The 20,209-nt window shown below is 41.3% G+C and overlaps 1 protein-coding gene and 1 pseudogene across 1 annotated transcript; both read left to right on the top strand.

Moving 5' to 3' along the window:
* Window positions 1-9,408: 9,408 nt before the first annotated feature.
* On the top strand, window positions 9,409-10,356 carry LOC127228034 (olfactory receptor 52P1). Its single transcript, XM_051192473.1, has one exon. The coding sequence runs from the start codon at window positions 9,409-9,411 to the stop codon at window positions 10,354-10,356; it is 948 nt and encodes a 315-aa protein (XP_051048430.1).
* A 2,092-nt stretch (window positions 10,357-12,448) lies between these two features.
* Window positions 12,449-13,412, top strand: LOC127228055 (60S ribosomal protein L5-like; annotated as a pseudogene).
* Window positions 13,413-20,209: the final 6,797 nt, after the last annotated feature.

Here is a 20,209-nt window from a genome sequence, read left to right as displayed (position 1 = left end):
CTTGCCTCCCACCAGCCACTATGCAGTATACTGTCATCTGACCCAACCTAGACCTACAGACAGAGATTCTGAAATGTCTCCCATCAGTTTATCACCACAGTCAGAATAAAAGCCTTATTATTAAAAATTCCCCACTCAGTTTCTGTATGTGCAGACATGTATCTCCAAGCCTGTATGTGTTTCTTGTGCTTTTTCTTAAACTCTTTTTCTACTGTTTGTTTATTAGTTTTGTCTTTTTCTGATTTACTTATCTTTACTTGATCTTATTTTGTTTTATTATTATTTTAGAGGCCTGTTTATTTTTTAATGAGAGAGAGGAAAGAGATGGTATAGATTTGAATGGAGCAGAGGAGGGAATATTTGAGGAGCCGGGAGAGGGAAAACCATAATCAGAATATATTATATGAAGAAAAAACTATTTCAATTAAGAAAGAAGAAATTCCCCTCTCCAAGGCTATATAGATCTGTGAATTTTCTCCAAGACACAAGTTAGAGTTGGACAACATGAAAGCCCAGTGATGGCAGGATTCTCTTTTGTATTTATGGACACCATTCAGGCACTTGTTATATAGTCACTGACTAAATGAAGCTGCATCCTCTTACACACTGTCGTCCCATCCTAAACAAACGTGCTGCTTCTGTTCCGAGCAAGCCTCCACTCTTCTCTGAGTGGCCTGTCTTCCACATTTCCTATATACTCCTGATGACTGCTACTGGCCCTCCAGTCTGATTTTCCTCACAGCTCAGTTTCAAATCTTGTCTGTCATGTCCATAATACCAAAAGTCATCAACCTTTGCTCTTTACAGTATAAGAAGAACATACCTTCAGCTCCATTCACAGTGTCTGCCAGTCTCCTCCTGTTTAAAACACTTAGCCCACCTTGGCTTGGGTTTTATTTCCAAACCTTCAGTGTCGATAGGACAACTATGTTTATTTGCTGCCTCCTCACCAAAGATATCATCAAGGAACCAAAGGAAGCCTAGGCTGTTTCTTTGTCTCTTCTAAAACCATGGCTGATAGCATTGAAACAGCACTGTTTTCTACTTCATTCATTATACCTTTATCTAGAGAAAACCTTAGAATGATAGATTAGGAGAACTACATCGCCAAATCGTTGAGGAGGACTCGGGCTTCAGAGCTAAGTCTCATTTGCACATCTTTTAACTCTTCCTGGAGTATTCCAGGACTGTGTCTAAGGAGTGCACTGTGGAGACACAGCTGCTTGTTACTGCACTCTTTAATAAAGCAGATGTCCCAGCTGTCCTTCTCCTTGTCTCATCTCAGCCACTTTGCAGTAGCTGTGAGTGAGACAGAGTCTAAATGTGGAGCAGAAGGAAAGTAATGGTGACAAGAGGAGAGACATTATAGGCATACTCTGGGCTAGTCTGCCAGGGTTTTCTGGTGGTAAACTCTAAGAAGCACCCCAAAGTAGGCATGGGCCTGGGTTTGGGGTCAACCAGTTTGAAGAGAGGGTCTGAAGTCCACAGAAGATAAGGCATCAGAAGATGGTAAAAAGATGTCCTGGTAGCCAGAAGTGTCCTGGGATGAGAGTGACAACAGGGAAGTGAGGTAATGCCTGGGGCATCAATAGTTATCTGTTTGGATCTGAGAAGCAAGGCTGTGCTCTGTCAGTCCATGGCACTGTCCTTCTGACCAAACCTGCTCTCCTTAACTTTGTTTTCTCAGCCCTTGGGTGTTATTTCTGCCATCATTCTGATTGATCCCATTTTCTCTGTTTACATGCCCTTGGTCTGTCTGTCCACACCCCCAGATAATGTTCTCTAGTCCCACTCCCAACCCCCACCCCCAGAGCCTAGCTGACCCCAGCACAAGTCTCCTCTCTAATCAGTCTGCATCAACAGCCTCATGCCCACCATATTCTCACCCTCTGCATGTAGCTCCACTCACATCCTGTGGTTTATGGGAAAGCATTGTCATGCTTCTCTCTTCCTGAAAGGAGATGAACAAAAAAAGGCTACATATACCCTCAGTCAGATTGCCTTTTCCCAAAAGAAAGGGGGAATGGTAGGCCCTGTCTCTGAGGAACACCCTAACCAAGCCTCATTATAGGCAATGACTATAGGTGACTCTGGGGCTTTCTAGTCTGCCTCTGGCTTCCTACCAAGCCCATGTCCTGACCATTTTGTGGCTGTTGCACTCAATCTTGCTTCTCCCTGGAATTAGGGTGTGGCCTGATTACAGTCAGGTAATGAGTGTGCCTCTTTCCACCACCCCCTCCCTTGGTGTCTGCTGAGAACTGCAGCCTCTTCAGAAAACAAAGGGTTGGTACCATCTATACTTGCTCTTCATAGCTGATGAAGGAGGGTTGTTGGTTCATAACAAGAGTAGGGTTATCTGTGGCTCTTAAATCTGTTTTGTAGGGTTTTTGTTTTAGGCATGTTTGTTGTCCATTTAAGGTTATGGATGGAAGACCTGGGTTTGAGTCTTAGCTTGTTACCTTGGCAAGACGCTTAATCTCTTCATTCTTCAGATGGTTTCCTTCTTGTGATCTTAGTGCCCAGTCTTTCACAACTTACAGGATCTGAAGAAAGATACAATGAAATAATTATAGAATAACAAACTATGTTTTAATACTGAGTAATTATTAATCTCTAATATTATCAAAGTATTAACACCCCCTCTTGGCTGGTCTTAGAATCTGCTACTCTGCCATCATCCTATGGAGAGAAGCTGGGGTTCAAATGTGCTCCTCAGCCAGAAAATATCTATATTCCTCCTAAGGCCTAGCAGCCACTTCTATTGAAATTGTGTCCAGCTGACATACACTCTTCCTGCATGGGCTAGCTCAGTCAGTAGAGCATGAGACTCTTAATCTCAGGGTCATGGGTTTGAGCCCCAAGTTGGATGCCATTTTGTTATGAGCAGGTTTTCTGACAGCCCCAGAGCTGCACTAGCCAGAAATAACACATAGAGGCACTGTATTAGATATAATGCTATTGTCCTGTTACTAGCATTACTTATTGGCTAGTTCTGCCTTAAATATTATCCCATTTCTACTAATCTAAGTATTTCCACATGGTTTTATCTTACTGGAGAGAAGGTCTGGCATTCTGCTCTCTTGATCCTATATTTTGCATCTCCTCTCTACTACTTCCTGCATCCTCCTTGTCTCCTAGTCCTGCCTATCTTGTTTTCCTATTGGTCAACAGTCCTTTATTCATTAACCAATAAGAGAAACATATTTAGAGAATGACATCTCCCATCAGAACTCCTAACGGCCACCCTCAATAGTAAACATACACCCCTCTTGAGCCTGTTGTCTCCAGAACATACTTGCTTTGAAGCAGGACATCTGCACAAGGACCACATTGTTGAGGTCTGCGTTCAGGTCACCCTCACCACCACTGTCTTCAGTACTCCTACTACTATAGTCCATTAAGCCACATCACTTTTCTGGTCCAGAAGTACTCTAGTCCCAAAATATTCCAAATTCCTCCAAACAAAAGTATGGTCAGGCCTATCAAAATACTTTGATAATATTAGAGATTAATAAGTACTGAGTATTAAAACATAGTTTGTTATCCTGTAATTAACTCATTTGGATCTTTCTATGGATCCTGTAAGGTGTGAAGGACTGAGCACTGGGGTCACAAGAACAGAACCATCTGAAGAATGAAGAGATTAAGTGCCTTGGCAGCTTCAGTCTTAGTGAGTTTTATTGCTGTGAAGAGACACCATGACTATGGCAGCTTTTTAAAATAAAAGCATTTAATTGGGGCTGGCTTACAGTTTCAAAGGTTTAGTCCATTATCATCATGGTAGGAAGTATGGTGGCACACAGGCAGACGTGGTGCTGAAGAGGTAGCTGAGAGTTATATATGCAGATAGGTATGCAACAGAAGGAAAGAGTGCCACTGTGCCTGGCTTGGGCTTCAAAAACCCCAAAGCCAGCCCCCAATAACACATTTCCTCCAACAAGACTACACTTCCCAATAGTGCCACTACCTATGAGCCTATGGGCGACATTTTCATTTAAACCACCATACTCTTCAATATCTCTCATCACAATTCAAACAAAATAGAATCCTCACCATAGCTTACTATAGCCTTTATCACACTGACCATGGCCACTTCTCCAAATTCACTTTTACTATCTCATTTGTTAAGCCACTTTAGCAACTAGCCTGAGGCTGTCTTTAAAATTCATGAAATGCATTCCAGATGCCTCCATATCTACCTTTTGCCTCATGGACCTGCCTGCCCTTCTCACTTACTTCATCAAGATCTTCTGTTGATATCCTGGCATTATGCTGATCCTGCCTCCCTGTCAATCAGCAGGATACACACACCAGCATTCAGGCAGGTACTACACAGCTCAAGGGTCCTGTGTTATGGGGCTGTGTCATGTTTTGTGTGGATGTATAGAAGGACTCTGTGTGCATATGCATCCTTTCCCTTTTAAGCAAGCACTACCCATCCATCTGCCCCTTCACTTCCTTTCCTGGTCAGCCAACACCAACTTCCCTGTGCCCTTCCCCTGTCCCTAATAAATTCCACATGGGTTTTGTTGAGTTCTGTAGTTTGTTCTTTAAGGCTGATGCTGCACCAAAACAACATCCCTGGCTCAATTGACTCCTCAGAAAGGTAGTGGTTACCAAATTGCATGTCCTAACATTTTCTACCTTATAATTCAATTTTTTCCAAAGCACCTCTTATTTTTAATTTTTAAATAAAATTGAATACATTTGAAGGGAACAAACCCTCATCTAGCCCCCTGCTTTGGCAGCCATAACAGGCTGCAGAAAAGACCCAGAAAAATGTAGGCCTCTGACTCAGCAACATGTGCTGAGCTGCCAACCTTTCACGACTTTGCTCCAGTTTCTAGGAAGCCAGATATCCTCCATGTGGCAAGGTTCTAATCAGAAGTTAGCTGGCAGGCTCTGGATGTACTTTTATGGTAACACTGGAGTGCAGAGCATAGCAACTGCCCTGGGAGGGCCTATAGGCCATAGCAACCAGTTGACCAATCAACACAGGACAGATTGCTCAAGCCCGGAAATGTACCAATTCTGAGACTGTTGCTGAACCCAGATACTCCCCTTGCTCCACCTCAATAAATTCCCTGTCCCACAGCCCCTACAGGTCCTTCTGCCTCTACCCCCTGTCAGATCGACAGAAACCCTGAGTTAATACAGTTAACTGGTTAATTAAATACTCTTTCCTTTTGCATCAGATCAGGTCTCTTGGTGATTTGGGGTTCAGAATTTGTCCACAACACAGTTATCATGCATAGAATATTGTGTTAAATATATGTACTTTGTGACATGGATAAATAAAGCTAGCTTAATATGTGTATTAATCTCACATTAAAGGGGCAGACCACTTGCCTATAGCATGAAAGAACTGGATTGGATCACCAGCACTGAGGAAAAACTTCTGTTAACTATTTCTAATTGAGGTCAGAGCATTATACAGCAACCCTCTAACCTTGTTAGAGTCCTGGAGAAGTTCCACAAAAGACCACCATCCACATATGCAATCAGCAAGAGCATTTATTATCTCAAGAAGCTACTGCAGCATACTGGTGCTATGCATCCAACAAAAAGGCAAAAATGACCAATTGCAATCCCCCCCAAGAAACTTGAAGGCTCTTTTATATACAACTAAAGGAATTCTAAAAGCAATGTGATCATTCCATCTAGGACTGGTTTACCCAATTGACGCATAGTAGTACCTTTCTAATTGGGTAGGGCTATAGCTTTTACATTCTTGGGCAAGTCTAGACAAGTCCCAGGGTTTGTCCTTATCTGGGAGGTTTGGCCCAGGATTAGCATCTCCCCATCACATCATCACTGTCAGAGATGTTGGCAATTGGTTGCCCTTTGTTTGTGTCTTTCTCAGAAACTGTATTGTTTAGGTTCAAGAGGCAGGAACTGAGGCCTAGTTCTTAACTGAGTTATTGGGGGCCTTTCATGGTATTTGCCTGGCCCTCTCAAACCTATCCCTCAGTTAACTTCAGTTTTTGTGTCCTTTGATCTACCTCTCTCTTCCCACCATGTCAGTCTCTGGTAATGTTTTTATATTCAACAGATAAGTAGAATGTATCTTTCTGTGTCTGTCTCCTTTCACCTAATGCAACCTGCAGTTCATTCATATTATGGCAGGGTTTCATTCTTGTTATATCTAACTAGTATTTAGTTGTGCATATCTACATCTTCTTCATCCACATGTCTATTGATGGGAACTGAATTCCATGCCACTGGTTGTGGATAAATACTCAGAACTCAGATATCTCTTCAACACACTGATTTCATTTTCTTTTGGTATAAACCAATAGTGGAATTGACGCATCATATGACAGTTTCACTTGTAAATAATACCACATAGTGACACAGTAATGGTGCCCGAGACAGATGGAGCACCAGGGTCTTGAACTTGCCAGCCTATAAAACCATAAGCCAAATAATACTTTATTATTTATAATGTACCATTTGGTATTCTGTCATAGCAAAAGATGGATTGAGATATTCTTTCCTTCTCAAACAACCTCTAAATCTCAGAGCTTCAATTTGATGCCTTTTTCCAACATCCCAGAGGCCTCTTTAGTGTCCTTATCCCCAGAGAATTTTTTCTACTCACACCTTGGGCCCTGATGACAGGATAATTACTGAAGCTCTTTTGTTTCCAGTACTCTAAGCCCTGCAGGACCTAGAAATCCACCATCACCCCACTCCCAGACCTGGTAAGTCTGTCTGTAAGTTCATCCCCGCATTAGTAGTATAAGCCAACCACAGACCCAAGTGACACTAGGATCATTTCTCCTTGAGATATTCCTGGATCTTGGATAATGACCTCCTCTGTCAATCAACAGTCTCCTATGGAGTGTGAATCAGCCTCTCCAGGTCACAGAGAAGCAGCTGAACAGAATTTAGTTGAGATCACTAAATCTACTCAGCTGGTGAGTTTCTGAACCAGGATTTGAATTACGCTGATCTTGGTCTTCCATCAAGGAGAGATAAATTACTGGCAGGGGGCTTTCATATGCTCGAGAGGAGTGAAAAATTTATTCCTTTCCTCATAACACAGTTCTGTTTCTGGTACCTGGGCACTTATTATGCTGTCTTAAAGCAAATGCCAACATGATCCAAACAAGGCAAATGAATGAGAGACTATTTGTTATTCTGAGAAGGTTATTTAGAAGTGGCTGGAGTATGTTTGATTGACTGCAAGATGCAGATGAACCAGGAAAAGAAGACTAGGGTGTAAAAAGACAGCTAGCTGATATAGAAAAATGCTGCAAAAGTGTTCAGTACCACTTTCACTATGAATGGGCTCAGCAACATGCTGCCCACCCCTCAGCCTAGAGCTCATAAATCAGGCAATAGGAGTCGCTGTAAATGCTGATGGATGGTGACTAACTTCAGCCTTGCATCACTGCCCTACAATCTTACTGTCCTGGATGTTTTTAATGAATTCTAATTCAAATATTAGTGGCAGCTAGGAAATGAGAAGATCAAGATCTGTACTTAAGCCCTGACATCTTTCCTGGGGTCTAAGCATAGTATACTCAATGCCTGTGCTTCCAACCTCGCTCCCTCACCTATGAAAAATGCATCCAAGGCAGGGATGTGTAATGGACATTGTGATATGTAGATCCAGGATGAAGGACAGGGCTTTGAATGGAAATTCAAGAGCTGAGTAAATCTGCTGTGATGGTTAAATGGCTAAGAGGACAAAGAAAGAAAAGAAAGGGGTCTATTGACTTCATACCAGATTATTTAGCCCTGTGGTCTCTGTGTCATGTAAAATGTGAGCCTGAATCTTCTGATGCAGCCTTGCTTTCACATCACACAAACTTAGGCAGCATGCTCATGCCATTTTACAAGGTCCCTCAGACTCTGATTTCCCTCTGCCCCTGACATTTCCAACCACCACACTGGCTGAAACCCCGATGGATATTATTGGCCTCAGGATGGAAGGTGGAACTATCACAGAAGATTGAATAGGAAATGTTAAATAGGGGAAATGAGCTAGAAAAGGACAGGATGACTTACTCCAGAGTGACAGCTATAGCTGGCACTGGGATGGAAAACAGACACAGTTCACATTAGAAAGCCTCTCCTTCTTGCCTTCCTCCAAGGCAGTTTCATAGATACCTGGCTGTTTCATAGGTGATTGATCCTAGCAATTGCACAGGGATACTGTATCTTTAAGTTGGGCACACAACTCTGGTATCTCCAGATGATCTATCTGGTTCTACTCTCTATTTCAGTTAGCAACCAGGACACACTAGTTCCCCATCATGTCACCAGATCGTTTCTCCATGTGATTTCTGGTTTTGATTCTCTCCTTTGTTTTCTTTTCATCAGCATCCCTCCCTTACTATCTTCTTCCCATGTGTTTCACTGGATCACCCAGCTTACTCAGATTCTCAGATACTGTTAGTTAGTATATAAGAAAAGTTAGGAGACACATGTAGGTGTAGGGAGATCAGAAACTGTGTGTGGCAACCAGTGTGAAGTAGAAATATGTCAAAGCTCAACCTTGTCTTTGGACGAAATTTATCTCTGCCTGCCTATGGATATTGTATATTGTTGGTGATTAAAATTCACATCTCATCATTTCACAAAACTTTACTTTTCATCAGGGAATATATTTGCAAGCAATTATCTCTCAGTGACCTCATTAAATCATCTTGACAGCTTCCACTACCATTTCTGCATCATTTCACCTGATTCTGCCTACAGTTGGATAAGGTACCTGAAGCAATTCCAGGATCTTGCTAAACATAAGCCAGGAAATCTTCTATCCACAATAAGATGCAAGAGACTTAGCCCTTCATCTGTGCTCTGAAATTCCTGGTCAAAACTTAAGTTTCAATTCTTATGCATGACTTGTGATTGGCTCAGGGGCTTGAAACCCCCATACAAAATGTCCTTACTCTCCATTTACTTCCCTTCAATAACAATCTTCACATCTTGAAAGGAACCATATTTGAGGCTCCCATCCAATCCAATTGACCCTGTGTTATTAACATCACCTGTGTGTTGTCACACAGCCGATGAATCTGAAGAAAAAAATACTAGAGAATTGCAAAAGCTCATAGGCAGAGATAACTATGTAAACATCTTCAGCTCTTATTTCCACCATGGAAATGGTTCTATGGCCATGACCCTCACCCTGTCCCACAGACTGGACATTATTAAATTTCACAGTGAGAAGGGTATCCTTTGAACCTTGCTAAAACTAACCCATCTCCTGCTTTGTTATTTCCCAGGGCCCTATAATCTTCTGATCCCAGATCCTCTTTTATGGAGTCTAACTCAAATGTTCCTGCTGCCATTCAGCTACAACACCTAAGTGACCCCAGCCAATCCATCTCTTAAGGCTTCATAGCTTAGAGCAAAGAAGGAAATCTTCCATCCATACTCTTCTTTGGCCTGACCATGCAATACACAAACCACAGCCATCAGAACCCAAGCTCCTTCCTGCTTATAGGAATTCCTGGCCTGGAGTCATCCCACTTTTGGATTGCATTTCCTTTCTGCTCCATGTATGCCCTGGCAGTGCTTGGCAACACGGCAGTCCTGCTGGTGGTGCACTCTGAGCCTTCACTACACCAGCCCATGTACCTGTTCTTATGTATGCTGTCCACCATTGACCTGGTGCTCTGCACCTCCACTGTGCCCAAGCTCCTCGCACTCTTTTGGGCAGATGCTGCTGAGATTGCCTTTGGGGCCTGTGCTGCCCAGATGTTCTTTATCCATGGCTTCTCAGCTGTAGAGTCCGGTATCCTGCTATCAATGGCCTTTGACCGATACTTGGCCATCTGTCGGCCATTGCACTATGGGTCATTGCTGTCCCTAGAGTCAGTGAGCAAGTTAGGGGCTGCTGCTCTGCTTCGTGGCTTAGGGCTCATGACCCCACTTACTTGCCTACTAGCAAGACTGAGCTACTGTGGCAGAGTGGTGGCACACTCCTACTGTGAGCACATGGCTGTGGTGAAGCTGGCTTGTGGAGGCACCCGACCAAACAATATTTATGGTATCACAGCAGCCACACTAGTAGTAGGAACTGACTCCATCTGTATTGCCATATCCTATGCACTCATCCTCCGGGCTGTGTTGGGCCTCTCCTCCAAAGAGGCCAGGGCTAAGACCTTTGGCACTTGTGGCTCCCACCTGGGGGTCATCCTTCTCTTCTACACACCAGGGCTCTTCTCATTCTATACACAGCGCTTTGGCCAGCATGTACCCAGGCATGTCCACATCCTCCTGGCTGACCTCTACCTGGTTGTGCCACCCATGCTCAACCCCATCATCTATGGGATGAAAACCAAGCAGATCAGAGATGGAGCATTACGACTACTGAAGAGGGGTCCTGCCCAGTCATAATGCTTCAACCCCATCCCCAAACCCTAAGCTGTTTTTCTCCAGCCCTTGAAAAATGTTTCCATGGCTTCCAGCATGATGGAAGGCAGAAACCCACACTCAGTAGTATCCATACATTAGTATGGAGACCACACATGTTGAAGGAGGAACCATCTGATGATTACTACTTGTGATAGAGATAGAGTCACAATGCTCATGAACATTTACCTAAAGAGAGACACCTTCCAAATTGATAGTGGCTTCCCTGGAAATGCCACTGTCTAACATCTCTCCCATCTTCCAAAGGATGTTGATTAAATGAGAAATGTGGTTACTGACCTGGTAAGAACAATACTTCTCACCCACAGGTTGCTATGTGCACCAGCTAATTGCTGATAAATATCGTATTTTGCAAATGCACCACAGTTTGACTATCTAATCTTTGACCCCTGGATATTTTCCACTTTGGGCTGTTAGGAAACAAAGATCCTATATTTCTTAACCTACAAGTACAATTGCTAGGGCCAAGGAGAGGTGTATGTTTAACAGAACTTGCTGAATAGCTTTGTTCAACGCGTTGTATCATGTAACAATTTCATCAATAATGTCAAACATTTCCAAGTTGTTCCCCTCCTGCCCATCTTTGATAGTATCATTCTTTTTTTTTTCATTTTAATCACTCTGATGAGTACAAGCAAAAGAAAGTCATTTAAAAGTTGCTTTGCAGTTTTCCTGTAATTTCTTATATTAAGCAGCCTCTCTCATATTTACAATTCATGAATATGTTCCTTTTATGAAATTTTCAGTCATTTGCCAATCTTTAGAGATTCTTGCTTAGTATTATCTGCATTATCTGTTTGCTCTGAGTCCAAGTTATCTGTCAAGTATACATACTGAAAATATTTGTCTAAATTTGTAATTTGCTTTGTTTTCTTAATGACATCCTTTACTTATAATGAAAGTTATATTAAACTGCAAATTATTTTATTTACTGTTTATTATTCATTTCATATACTCTTAATTTTAAGTGTATGGCTCAACACAAATACCAACTATTATATCATAAGGTAGAATTTGAGCTTTGTCTTTCACATGTGTCTATCTGCTCCAGCAATTTTTATTGGAAACTCTGCCTCTGTCAAATTAGTTGCACTGAACTTTTTCAAATTGGTCATAGCATAAGTACAGAGGTAAGATGATATATTGCAGTAGTCAGTCCTTTCTTTCTACATGTAGATTCTACAGATCAAACTCAGGTCATCAGATTTGATAGTGAATAGCTGAGTCATCTTTTCTACCCTATAATGTAAATTCATATGTATGTGTGTGTACATATATAATTTTTTCTTATTTTACATATCAATCACAGTTCCCTCTCTGTCCCTCCCTACCTCCCATGACTCTGACCCCCCTCCTATTCTATTCCTACCCTACTCCACAGAGAAGGTGATGCATAGTCAATGATAACAAAATGTGCTCTTAATGGTCTACTTAAATATGTGGTATCAAAATCTGGTTTCTACATTTGCATAGTATTTGGGATTTTTAATTGGTAAATACTATTTGTGCAAAATAATAAGCTATTGATTGCCATACTGAATCTGAACATTAAATTGTCTTTATATTGTGAAACTTTCATACACATATATAATATGATTTGATCATACTACCCCCAATAGCCATACATTTTCCCTGTCCTGTCCTTCTAGTCTCCTTTATATTCCCTAATAGATACTCTGCTACTTTTATACATTTAGTTTTTTAGTAAACTTAGTTTTATTCTGATTTTCTATTTTCAACAAGCTTTCTAACATGTCATATGTCAATATATGTATAAAATTGTTATTAGACTCCTTTGGCTCTTATGTCTTTGATTATTTGTTAAATCTTTTATTTCTGATACGGAGTGTATGTCATGTTTGGGGGACAGAGGAACTGTATTCATATTATGGCTCTAATTCTGTTAATGTCAAATGCCTGATCACAAAAGTCTAAAGTCTTGGGGAAATGTTTTTCCGTTCAGTAGCATGCTAAGTCTTTATATACCAACAAATGTAGAATAAGGTGAGAAAGAGAAGATGTTGCTCAATAGAAAATTATATCTCTGGCTGTGTGGAGCCGCAGTTGTGAGTGTCTGTTCCGCAGGATGGGGTTCGTGAAAGTTGTCAAGAATAAGGCCTACTTTAAGAGGTACCAAGTGAGAGTTAGAAGGTGGCGAGAGGGTAAAACTGATTACTATGCTCGGAAACGATTGGTGATCCAGGATAAAAATAAGTACAACACACCCAAATACAGAATGATAGTTCGTGTAACTAACAGAGATATCATCTGCCAGATTGCATATGCCTGTATAGAAGGGGACATGATAGTCTGTGCAGCATATGCGCACGAGCTGCCAAAATATGGTGTGAAAGTTGGCCTGACAAATTATGCTGCAGCCTATTGTACTGGCTTGCTGCTGGCCCGCAGGCTTCTCAATAGGTTTGGTACGGACAAGACCTATGAAGGCCAAGTGGAGGTGACTGGAGATGAATACAATGTGGAGAGCATTGATGGTCAGCCTGGTGCCTTCACTTGCTATTTAGACGCAGGTCTTGCCCGAACCACAACTGGCAATAAAGTCTTTGGGGCCCTGAAGGGAGCTGTGGATGGAGGCTTGTCTATCCCTCACAGTACCAAATGATTCCCTGGTTATGATTCTGAAAGTAAGGAGTTCAATGCAGAAGTGCATCGGAAACACATCATGGGACAGAATGTCGCAGACTACATGCGTTACCTAATGGAGGAAGATGAAGATGCTTACAAGAAACAGTTCTCCCAGTACATCAAGAACAATGTTACTCCAGACATGATGGAGGAGATGTATAAGAAAGCTCATGCTGCTATCCGAGAGAATCCCGTCTATGAGAAGAAGCCCAAGAGAGAGGCGAAGAAGAGGTGGAACCGTCCCAAAATGTCTTTGGCCCAGAAGAAAGATCGGGTTACTCAAAAGAAGGCAAGCTTCCTCAGAGCTCAAGAACGGGCTGCTGAGAGCTAAAACAATTTTCTATGAAGATTTTTCATAAAGATAATAAACTTATGACTAAGCAAAAAAAAAGAAAGAAAATTATATCTCTGAAGAAGGACAACAGTATATCATAACCAATGCCTTATAAATGCCTACAAAAGACATGAAGAATATAGAAAGGGTGATATAAGTAGGGCCCTGCATAAAAATAATCATCTATAAAACTCTAAAAATAGGAGCCTAGGGGCCAAAGAGATAGTTCAGTAAATAAATAAAGTGCCTAGAGGAATGACAGCAGGTGTTGTTCTCTGGTTTACACACACACACACAAACACACACACACCACACACACACACACACACACACACACACACACACACACACACACGCTTTTTAGGAAGCCATAAACAACTGTGAGAAAGCAAGCCCCTCCTCCCACAATACTAGGTCATAGCAATTTTCTTCCTCCATAATAATTAAATATCAAGCCAGGCGTTGGTGGTGCACACCTTTAATCCCAGCACTCGGGAGGCAGAGGCAGGCAGATCTCTGTGAGTTCAAGGCCAGCCTGGTGTACAGAGCTAGTTCCAGGATAGGCTCCAAAGCAATACAGGGTTCTGTCTCCAAAAACAAAAGCAAAAATGAAATATCAACCCAAGCCTCCTATGCTAGCAGGTTTAAATGCATTTTTATGAATACTTCTCATGTGTGGGTCAACATTCTACTAAAGTTTAGCTGTGTTATGAAATTGTGTTTATGGTTCAGGTAATAGGGGATTATAAGACTCTCAGATCAGCTCTCAAAGCTAGGAGAGTTCTCTTGGGGTTCCTATGGCTTTGGGGAGGGGTAATTAAATTAGACATGATCTGGATATGCAGACAGCCAGACAGGTCACTGCCTCAGATATATGGGGCCTAGGGGATATATGGCATTAAGTTATATCATTATTACATTTTCCTGTATTTCTTAATATTCTAAAATAGAGCCCATTTCTGTATCATGAATAATAAAAACTCAGAGACAGATTTTGGGATTCAAGCTAAAGATCAGAAAAGCAAAGCAGCCAACCTCTAGAGAGTTCTTACCTCTACCAAGGCTCAGACCAAAGGGGGCGATCCTGTCCTCAGCCTGACTGCAGACTGAATACACTGCATTCCTGTCTCCACCAGCCTTATATTCCTCTATAGTGCTGGGATTAGAGTCATGCACCACCCAGCTTCTATGGCTGACTAGTGTGGCTGCTGGCTTTAATGGTGGGTGCCACCACTGCCTGACCTCTATGACTAACTAATGTGGCTAGCTTTGTACTCTTATCTTCAGGCAAGCTTTATTTGTTAGATCATAAACAAAATATCACCACACATTTCATCTTCACATCTTTGTGGTGTAAAGGCACTTACAACTTGAATCAATGCTTCCTTAAATTGTGTAATATGAATTGTTATATCAAATGTTCCATCAATTTAATAGAAGTTACATAATCAGTTGCATTTGCTAGGAATTCAGTTTTTTTTTTTTTGCTTATTTATTTAATGCATAAAAGGCTTATAATAGTCTAAGCCATGTTAAGCAATGGGTTGGATAAGGCAAGGAAATGTCTCCATGGTGTTTAGAGTAAAAAGAAAAAAATAAAACAAATAACTGAAATCCACATCAAAGGGTCCTCTAATGCTGAATCGTGTGCTGCCTAGAGTTAAATCTCCATGTCTCTGTGAGGTAGGTGTTCCCATCTGAAAGAACAGAGCCTCAAAAAGATGATACAGTTAACTGGAGGTCACACTGTAGTATGGACAGAACAAGACTTTTAAACTTATGTTTTCTACATACCCATGCAGTCTTTGTTACTAAGTCTCCTATGGTTTGTACAAGTTTTTTATTGTTTGTTGTAATTTTAAACCATTTTTTTAAGAATATCATGTTAATGATGAAACCCATTGTTATTACAAAATAAAAGTATATATTGGTCTAGTCATAAGTTTCTTTTGTTAAAATCCCTTTTACATATGAAGTAAAATAATTCTTAAAGTTCTGCATAGTAAAATTATCTGTCATAGTTATGGAACAATTTATCTTAGATTTTATATCAGTTTAAATTGTAAAGGATGTTACAATTACCTTAGGTGTAATTTTGTTGTCCTGGAACTTTGATGTTTTTAGTTGTATATCTCAGCTTGTGGTAGCTACGCCTGGAGGTGTGTCACCAAATAGCGCCTAGCCGCCGAGGCTCGTCTGATCCCGGTTCCTGTAAAAAGTTCTTAACAAACTATGACAAGCAGAATTTTGTTAAAAGGGGACTTTTGGAGTTACTTGTAACACAAGACGAAACGCGTGCAAGCCGGGCGGGTGCCGCCGAGCGGCTCTGCGCAAATGTAAAGTCCCGTGCGGAAATGGGCAAAAAATGTTAACCGGTAAGTGCCTTCTCAGGTCTGCTTTAGCGGCAAAGATCTCCTTTGCAGTAAGGAAGAGGCAAATGTTTCAAAGTTGTGGTGAGTCCACCTGGTTAAACCCTGCCTGTTGGGGAAGGTGGGGGAGGGGGGCGGCTTCTGCCGCTTGGGGGCAAAACCCAGGTAAATCCCACTTCTGACACCAGAATAGGGAATGGTTGGTAAAGGTATGGTTTAGATGGGATATAGGTAGATTAGCCTATTTTCTTGAGAATTTGAGTAAGAATGAGATAGTATTTTACAGCTTACACTGGTGTGTATTCTTATGTGGTAAGCTATATAAAATTAAGTTTATATTTTGTTATATTGTGTTAAATATTTCCACTTACAATGTTTTATGCACATTATTTTTTTACCATATTCTATGTATGTATACTTTTCTTGTGTTCAAGACATTTTGTATATTGATACAATTTGGGATATTTATCTTGCTGCCCTTTATAGTTCTACCTCTTGTCTTGACACTTATACTCTACCTCTATTTTAGGGATTTACATGTAGGTATATGTAAATAGTTATATTGTTTAAATATTTGTTCCTGCTTTACTCAGGAAAGTTTTAATCAGTCTTTTTAGCTAAGTTCCCGAGTATTACAGATTATCTTCACTCACATTTCCTGTACCTATGAGATTAGTCAGATATAGATGCTTAATCTTCAATCACTTCATAGACATACAAAACATGACATTTAAATGTTTTAATATTAGTACTCCTTTGACATGAGACACTGTTGCTCCTGACAGCACCGTACACTTTCCCAAAAATATGTTGGACACTGTTGTTGCTCCTGCTGGAGTTCAATCTCGCCTCAGCTAATGGCCTGTTGGGCATAGAATTGCCCCCACCTTGACCACTAATTTGGACATACAGTCCTATGTGCTTACAGGAGACAAATATAAAAGACTGCTTGACCTTGCCAAGTCAGGGTAAGACAGCCATTCTATTTCCCTGCTGTTGTTGTGGTCTGTCAAGTTCTCTTGGCCTTAGCCAAATCTGGGTGTACCAACGTTGCTGTGAGACCTAGGGTGACTGTTCAGGTGGCTTGCTGTTTCTGTCCTTGCTGCACCTTTTGGAAGTTGTCCATCCACATTTCCTGTCTACTCTAGTATTGTTAATTTCCTTCTCAGGTCTTGATGAGGTTAAAGATTAAACTATCACAACTATTATTCTCTCTTCCTAGTTAGATATATTAGGTACTAGACTTACGTTTTCCAGCTTAGAACAACTCTATTGTAAACTCCATTATGCCCTCACCCTAGGACTAGATATGTAGGTCATTTTGTTCTCGATTTTCCTTTTCTTAGAGCACACTTGTTATTCACTGTTTTGTATATAGTTTTGTATTAAGCCTAAATCTTTTCTTTAGACTAAAAGGGGAATTGTAGTGAGATAGTCCTTCTGTAGCACTGACCACGCCCATTGGGGGGTGGAGCCATGGGCGGAAGTGACCTGTGGAAGGAGGTCGGAGGGGGGCAGGAAAGGCTCTCTCTTTCTGTCGTGACTCAGACAGGAGAGGATCAGGTTGAATTTCCTGGTGTTCATCTGTCTAGGTTGTAAGTTATTTCTCCCTGAATAAACATCTATTCGGCCTATTTGTTTATCCTGATCCTTATTTACCGCAATAGGATCTGCCAGCTTGTAATGTCATAACAGTCATGAAACAGTCATGCTGTGTTGACAGTGAACACAGACATCACCAAAGGGCTCAGAGATGACTCAGAAGTTTAGAGCATGGATTGTTCTGCAGAGGACCTGAGTTTGATTATCAACACCCACATGGGGGCTGACAACCATCCAAAGCTCCAGTACCCTATTCTGACCTCCATGGGCACACACATGATACACATAAATATGCAGGCCAAGATTCTGAGTTACATGGAATTCACACTACAGTGACCAGAGTAAATGTGACACTGCAGGGCAAACAAGCTTTCTAATCAGACATCTTATCTTTATTGGAGATGCTGTCTTCCTGTCTCCAAGTTCCTCATCTCTCTCTTCTCAGTTCATGAAAATGGCAAATGACTATAATCATTAAGGTCTCAGTTGTCTAGATAGCTATAAAGTAAAAGTCTTACCAACAAGCCTATCATGGTTTTTATTTTCCACCAAGAGTATCCATATTTATTAAGGAAATATTTGAATAATTTATAACAAGAGAAATAATAGAAATGGAATGAGAAGCCTTCAGTCTAGTGGGAGTTGGGAAGCAGTTATTGGAGAGGTTCCACAGTATCTTTGGCTCCTCTCCAAGCTGCTGTCTTGGAAGAAGCCACCCTCTTTTAGTATAAGAGTATAGTATCCCAAATAGTATCCCGAAGGTCCCTGGCATTAATCCTTACCACATTGCCTTACAGTTTATGTATTAGCTGTCTGCTCCCCTTGTATGCCTTAGACAATCAGATCTCCCAGTTCTCTACCCTCCCGAGGACCAGCTGTTAATCTCTTACCCTACATCTCCCCTACTCATGGATCCATTGTATGCACTGAGTCTCTCTACAAAAGGCACCATTCTTGATGCTAAAGATACATCAATAAACAAGCAGCCCTGAATCCTTTGCCTCTTGGAGACTGTGGACTACAGGTCAAGTGCTGTGGAAGTGAAGGAAAGTGTAGCACTACTATTTCTACCCTAGAAACAAATGCCTTCCAGAAGTAACATCCTTCAGCCTGACAGTACCAAACTTCCTTACTAAAAGCAAAAGGTACACAGTACAAAATGAAAGAAAGAGAGAGAGAGGAGAGAAGAGAAGAGAAAAGAAAAGAGGAAGAAAGGAAAAAGAAACCTCACTTCTCAAGAAGAAACCCATACCTGTCACTGTTACCAGGGCCAAGAACCTGTGGCTTGACAGGTCATGTTCTCTAATCCAATGCTATTTTTCTTCTAAGAAGACATAGTGTTAAAGCAACTCCTAGTGACTTATCATTACATCCATAGATAGCGATTCATCTCTCAAGCTTCATCAGCCAAGCTTCTTTCTGAAGAGTGTAGTGATGGCTTTAGACACCCGTAAGTAGTCGAGGGGCAGAGAATAAGAGAGTCTGAACACTCAGCCTTAAGTGGAATTTCTATGTCACATCCTCTCTGCCCAAGGCTCAGAGATCACTGCCGAAGACCTAACAGAAAGATTGTAAGAGCCAGAGGCAGGGGGTGATTATAAGGAAACAAAGTTTTCCAGACGCAGCTGAATAATTGCATGTTGACTGACAGCAGTTGAGACAGTGTGCACAAGACATCTGCAGGCTTTGGTTAGATAACATCTGACCATGGAGAAGGGAGGTGGGCACAAAAGAGCTATTTGCAAGCTGTTGGTAGAAAGTGAGTCCGTTTTATTTAAGGTTGTGGCCACTGGTAAGTCAAGCACATCCTAGTGAGTGGCTGAACACCCAGAAGTGTATAAGCCCCACAAGCTGTACTTGATGTGTTTTAAATAATAATAATAATAAGGATAAAAAGTTAAGCAGATAAGGAAGGGGTGGCTCTGGGAAGAGTTTGGGAAAGGATGATTATGATCAACATACATTGTGCGAAATTCTCAACAAAAATTTAAAGATATAATTACATTTCCCTAAGATGCAAGTAAGTGCAATGTTTTCATCTGTGTTTCTCCATCAGCTGCCTCCCTTTGTGTTTCCTGACATGGAGGCCAATAAATATAAAATTTGGGGGAAGGTAAATAAACATATTTTATGTCAGTCTTCCTTAGGTTTATGCACAAAATACAAAGAGAACTCTAAGAGGAGAGGTGCCTGTATAGACAGAGTGCCAGTTAGTTTTAACTATCAATTTGACACAACCTAGAACTATCTGAGAAAGGAGTCTCCCTTGAAGGATTTCCTAGATCATATTGGTCTGTGGGCACCACGTGTGTAGTTAATATGACCCAGCCCTTTCTGGATGGCACCATTCCCTTGGCAAGGGATCTGGGCTGTAGAAAAGGGATGGCTGAGTACAAGCAGGCCAGAATCCACATGTTTATTCTCTCTCTGCTCTTGATTACAGATATGATGCTTCGAGTTCCTGTGTTGACTTACATTCAATAACAGACTATCTGTAAGCCAAATAAAGCCTTTCCTCCCCTGTGCTGTTTTTCATCTGGGTATTCTGTCACAGTGACAGAAATGAAACTAGAACAGATTGATACCAACATTCCATCAGTGAGATTAGCAGTCTGGGTAAGATGTTGCAGTATGTGTGAGTCTAGGATAGTTTAGCTCTAATTTAATGGAACATGGAAGAGATTATCAGTGCAACACTCCAATACGCTCAGTGACTGGTCTGTAATTACAGAAGCCAGGAAGGCCCCACAAAATGTTCAACAGTTAAGGCAAGGCATTCAAGGGCCTCAAAAGTTGACCCATTCACTACACCTCACCAACCCCAAGATTCATGGTGGCCCACTGAAGTCATGTACCACTTTCTGTC

This window comes from Phodopus roborovskii, unplaced genomic scaffold, assembly GCF_943737965.1.
Source record: "Phodopus roborovskii unplaced genomic scaffold, PHOROB, whole genome shotgun sequence".
Lineage (NCBI taxonomy): Eukaryota > Metazoa > Chordata > Mammalia > Rodentia > Cricetidae > Phodopus > Phodopus roborovskii.
Note: the sequence above shows the minus strand (reverse complement) of the source record. Positions and strands in the feature narration are given on the sequence as shown.